General features: G+C 39.1%; 1 protein-coding gene across 9 annotated transcripts in view; it reads left to right on the top strand.

The window, feature by feature from the left end:
- The first annotated feature begins 3,690 nt into the window (after positions 1-3,690).
- LOC127503456 (CUGBP Elav-like family member 4) overlaps positions 3,691-6,000 on the top strand; it is a 103,220-nt gene continuing 100,910 nt past the window's right edge. For 2 of the 9 annotated variants that reach the window (XM_051877303.1, XM_051877302.1), the window contains exon 1: positions 3,694-4,383. In XM_051877303.1, coding sequence (XP_051733263.1) covers positions 4,119-4,383 — 265 coding nt within the window. In that variant the 5' untranslated portion in view covers positions 3,694-4,118. Of the gene's footprint in view, positions 4,384-6,000 lie in introns of all 9 variants that reach the window. The other 7 variants (XM_051877301.1, XM_051877300.1, XM_051877297.1 and 4 more) reach the window with 5 other exon arrangements.

Below are 6,000 nucleotides of genomic sequence, written 5' to 3'. Positions count from 1 at the left end.
TTGCGAAATTGATGTATTTCCATTGGGCGCATTTTCAATTTGCAATTTCAATTTGCGCAATTTGAAGGGTAATGGAAACGCAACTAATGACCCAAAGATAGATCGCAAGACTGTGTAATTTTAGGAAACAGTGAGAAACAATGCTAAATGCACAAATAATCATATTATTGTGCATAATTAGAATACACTATATTAAAAATAAAGTTTCTTTGTGAGCATGTATGGTTCAGTGGAGAACTTTTTACATCCATGAAATCTTTCAATTGTACAAAAAATACTATATATTGAAAAATGTTCTTTAGACTAAGATTTTTCACACTAAGAAAAAAAAATTTTTAATATTTATTTTTATCTTATTTTTAAGTTCTTTTTTTTTTTTTTTTTTTTTCAAATAACCTTTTGTGCAGTGGAAAGTTTCCATGGATTTTAAAGGTTCTTCATGGATCTGTAGATGCCAACAAAGAAAGTTTATTTTGCCTGAACAGGTTTATTTATTTATCCTTTATTTATCCAGGAAGATCCCATTGAGATATCGTAATCTCTTCTTCCAGGGAGACCTGGTCAGGTTATGTTTGGTATTTTGTTGGATCGCCACATGATATCAAGTGTTAATGAGTTCTGAAGCGAAACTAATTGAGAACCACTGTTCTAAACAGCTATGTCATCGGCTTTCCAGTGCCTTCAGAAGGCCTCATCTAAAGTGGCTTGTGGTTTTCCTCCATTTTGAGTTCGCTCGAGCGCTCCTACCTGCCTTTGTGCCGGTGCTGAACACATGTACGCCTGTTGTTCTCCGTGGGCCTCGTGCTCAGCAGGATCTCTGAGGCAGCCTACAATTTCCCATCATTATGAGCAGGTGCTTTGGTCTCGACAGTGGTGTGTCATTGTCAGCATGAAAAACGCTGTGGTTGTGTGCTCTGGTGTGGAAATTGGAGGCTTGCATGCAACGTTTGCACTTGTGCATACACGCTTTGACTGTCAACAGCGGTTCATATCGTGGATAAGTGGGATTTTAAAGGTGTTCAGGGCTCAGGTTAGATGTTTGGAGGCATCACTCAAACCCCCAAGCAGTGTTCATTACATCTGTTCGGTCAGTCTTCATTACATCAAGGTTGTTTTTTCTGATCAGAAAGAACAGCAGATCTCTGTGGACTCATTGATGGGTTTATGTTATTAAATTGAAGAGACACTTCGTTTTTTTGGCTTTAGTGAAAGAGGAGAGTTTATTGTTGAAGCAAATGCTCTGTATTAGTCATTCTCAACAGCATTTTAAACTGATGAAATCCAATGAAAGAAAGGTCTAAGTGAAAAGATGCAACTATAAATAATCTCTCTAAAGAGTACTTTGAAATTCCAATGTCAGCTATTGACCCGTTGCTCTTGAATTATGTTCCAGGGACACAAAAAATATGACCATGCTTCAATTCTACTCTAAATGCAGCCATAATATTTTTTTTAAAAAAAGATTTCAATAGCTGTTTGTAATGTCCATTATATAATATGCATTGGTTTTAAACTGTAACAACATCTAGACTCTATCTCTATCTCTCCCTCTGTCTCTCTCTTTCTCTCTCTCTCTCTCTGTGTGTGTGTGTGTGTGTGTGTGTGTGTGTTTGTGTGTGTGTGTTCTTGTATATATGGTTTATGAGGACACAAATGTGTATAATGACATGGGTATTACAACGTAAACATGGTTTACGAGGACACTTCCTGTGTCCACGTAAACCAAATGGCTTTAAAAACATACTAAACAGTTTTTTGAAATTCAAAAAATGCAGACAGTTTCCTGTGATGGGTAGGTTTAGGGGTAGGGGTAGTGTAGAGGGATAGAATATACAGTTTGTACAGTATAAAAACCATTACGCCTATGTAGAGTCCCCGTAAACCGTGTGTGTGCGTGTGCGTTATGGGGACAAAATGTCCCCATGAAGATGGCAGTATCCAAAATTTTTGGTCCCCATGAGGAAAACAGCTTAAGTCATACTAAATGATGTTTTTTCAACATCTAAAAATGCAGAAAGTAGAGTTATTGGATAGAATATACATTATAAAATGGATAGTTCCGGCCCTTGATTCTGATTGGTTAAGCCGCATTCGAAGCCGTTGTAAAATTCCCGAAAACATACAGCTATATGTATAATAATGTAACTTCTGTTGCTGTTCATGGTCAGGGACTATTTTTTTCCAGCGGAAGGAAGTCTTTTAATGATTTTACTTCATGAAAGTTGCATTGATACATATTTTTTGGCCTTAATATTTGTATTGTGTGGTAACTGTTTTATAAAAGCAATAAGCTGTGGTTTACAGTAAATTTATAACAGCTAAGGGGGTGCTCCGCATCATGCCTAACAACACCCCTTAGCTGTTATAAATTCACTGTAAACCACAGCTTCTTGGGGCTTATTGCTTTAATATAATGTACAGTAAAAAAATCATTATGTCTATGGAAAGTCCCCATAAAACATGGAAACCCAATGTGTGTGTGATATTATAATCATTCAAATCATGCCACATTTTCTACCATATTTCAAAATAAGCCAGTTTTTGAGCCAGAAAAAAATCTACACTCTAAAAAATGCTGGGTTAAAAACATCCAAAGTTGTGTTGAAAATGGACAAACCTAGCGTTTGGGTTGTTTTAACCCCGCGAATGTGTTGCTTTAACCTAGCGAATGGGTTGTTTTAACCCAGTGGTTGGGTTAAATGTTCGCCCAACCTGCTGGGTGGTTTTATTTAACTCCAACTATTGTTTAAAAATTGCTGTATTGCTTGCAAAGTATGGTGGAAATTTACATTTATTAATAAGTTTAATGAATAATAATTAAACAAACATTTATTAAATTTCTTTCTAATAAATGTTCACCTTTTGATTATTATTGTTGCCTCTAGTAATTATGTCATTTTAAGCCAGCCATATAGTAATTTTTGAACAATAGTTGGGTCAAATAAAATTGCCCAGCACGTTGGGCAAACATTTAACCCAACCGCTGGGTTTGTCCATCTTCAACCCAACTTGGTTTGTTTTTAACCCAGCAGGTTTAGAGTGTAGAAATGCATTAAATCAAAACCTTACAAAACGTGCTCATTGGAATGGACACTGAATGGGTTAAAGGTTCCTCATTGAGAGCCAACTATATGATACAGATTTGTATTTTTATAACCCCCATTCCTGAACACACACACAGTAACGCGTCGCCTCCCTGCTCGTACACACCGCGCGGAGGAGCTCACAGCCCTCTTTCTGGCTCGTGCATTTGAAGAGAGGCATTGTTTTCATTCAGCGAAATAAATTTTTTTACGAATAAGTAAAATAATAATAATAATAATAACATTGAAAGGATTTATCCCAGCGAGGTTGCATGCATAAGGCTGTTTTTGCCCTTGCACTTTCCGAGCTTTTCAGCACTGTCGCTGTCCATTAGTTCCCTCAGCTCTTTACAGCGAATTTGGGTGAATCCTTTGATGCTTTCCTGAGAAATGCACATAGGGGAACATTATGCATTGGAGTGCGTTGGAAAACCAATGCGTACATTTTTTTTAATAGATTGGATGTTACTATGTAGAAGTCTAAGGTACGTCATTCACAAGGCAGCGTACAAAGAGCCGTGTAAATGTGATATTTTCTTTATTTATAGTCCCTCTCCTTCGGCGGAACATACCATGTTACTGTATAACGATGAGAGGGGGAGAGAGAGCGTCGTGTGACATAAAGGGAGCTGCTTTTTCTCCTCTTCCTCCCCACTGCACTGAGCGCGTTTGAGACAGCCCTGTCGGTTTAAACCGGGAGGACACCCATACCGACTTCTCAATGCAAAAAAATAAAAGGGTAGCTAGAAGCAGGGGCGAGGGGAACGGAGGTAAAGCGAACTCTCACGGTCTGTCTCTCTCTCTCTTTCTCTCTCTCTCTCGTTTTTATTACATGAATGAATGAATTGAGTAGTAAGGGACAAATACAAGGAATCACGCCTCCGCCTGGACGACCAAACGCGTTTGATATTTGACTTGTGTTCAATGGTACGTGTTTGCATCTGTACATTTTCGGCGAAAACCAGAGTAGGACGTCTCATCCCGTCATTTGAAACACTTCAGAAGGCGTAGCAGCTGAAAGTCCTCGCGGTGAACATGGCAACTTTAACGAACGGACAGGTGGACGCCGCGGTGCATGGAGGAGCGGCCAGTACGAACGGGCTCGTGAACGGAATAAGCCACACTCACAGTCCCGCGAGCTGCGCCACCATTCCCATGAAGGACCATGATGCCATCAAACTATTCATCGGACAGATACCCCGCAACCTGGACGAGAAGGACCTCCGGCCGCTCTTCGAGGAATTTGGCAAGATCTACGAGCTCACCGTGCTGAAAGACCGCTTCACTGGCATGCACAAAGGTACGTTTCGCTCGCGAGAGCAGTTTCCCACTCGATTCCTGTCACTCTAATGTCTTGATTTGCTTTGCCTCCGTCTCAATCATAAAATTTGATGCTTGAACGACAGGCTTGAATGTACTGGCTATTTTTATGCATATATAAATTTAACATTAAATATTTTAGGTAATAATTCATTCATTGGTGTACTACAAAAGTTAAGTATGGATTTAGAATTGTTCAGTAACCAACACGAAGCGAATATAGTAGCGTCAGAAGGCAAATGGTAGGATACTTTGCTGTTTTTACGCGATCCTATTTTGTAGGATGGGGTGGCGGGGGATGGATAGATATGCGCTTTTCACACTTGAAATCGACGTATCTTATTCTGTTTCACACTGTTCCTACTTTATGGGTTAATTCTAGGTAGCTAGTCAAGATTTGTAAACCTTAACGTTCTTATTTGAATATTTCTAAGGTGAATAACTCTTGACAAATATTGCACGCGACGTGTTTAATAAATGCTTGTTCGTCTGTGTGAAAAGTCGCTATGTAGAGCTAAATTAATATAGTCTATTCATCTCCATTTAACGCGTCTGCCGTCGCTGTTCGACATCCTAACTCTTTCCCCTCAGACGTGGAGACTAAACACGGCGCGTGAAACTTTCAGCAAATGTACAAAGCGTATGAATATTTAATAAGGTAAGCACTGAGGCAAGTTTGTGATGGGTGTCTGTTGCTAAACAACTTACGTTTTAGCGTCGTGTTGTTTCGTTAGCGGTGCTAGTACAACCCAGGGATAAAAGTAACGCTAATCCCCTTCCAAAATGGCAAGTGTGAAATGTGTGCTTATCCCAGGGTTACAACTGGTCTTTACATCGTGTTGAAAAAGACATTAACCCAGGGTTAAGTGTAGTGTGACAAGCCATGTTCTGTAGAAGATGTCTTGAGGTCCAGCTCGCTTATAAGTCCATCACTTTGTTAGGCATTGCATTAATGTGTGTGTGTGTGTGTGTGTGTGTGTTCAGGTTTTGCATCCATTGTGCTGACTAGATGTTCAAGGATAGAATATTCTAAAATCTACATTGTGGGGACCAGCCAGTGTTCCTAATGATTTGACATACTAAATAAAACATATTTGAGATTTATTATATATTATTAACTCAGTATAAATACAATAGAAGCTAATGGAAAGTCCCCACCATGGTAGAAAAAAATGAATGTGTTTGTACTTGTGTATGTTTGACCTTCCATAAACATTTCCCCAATTAGTTTTCTTTAGAGATCGTGTTGTGTGCACAACAGAAAAAACTCCCTTGTATACTGTCTGAGACAAGTAGCCTATTATCTTTTGTCTAAGTATAATCGTGCAAGAACTAAAGGTAAATGGCAGCCGTCTAGACAATGAAAGAGAACATTATGAGCAAGGATAGGATCTGTACTGAAAGGGATCTGTCCAGTAACCTCTTAATTGGGGTTGTGTAGCCATGATTGTTCCTGTTCTATTGCTTCACAATAAAATATTAATTTATGATGACAGTCCACACAATAGCATTTCAGTGTGGTGTGTTCTAGCAGTAACAGCCACCGAACTATAATTACCTCCTGCTTATCTTCTCTTTGCCAGTTGGTGTCATACGC

This window comes from Ctenopharyngodon idella, chromosome 21 (assembly GCF_019924925.1).
Source record: "Ctenopharyngodon idella isolate HZGC_01 chromosome 21, HZGC01, whole genome shotgun sequence".
NCBI lineage: Eukaryota > Metazoa > Chordata > Actinopteri > Cypriniformes > Xenocyprididae > Ctenopharyngodon > Ctenopharyngodon idella.
The sequence above is the reverse complement of the archived record's forward strand: the minus strand, read 5'-3'. Positions and strand labels throughout refer to the sequence as shown.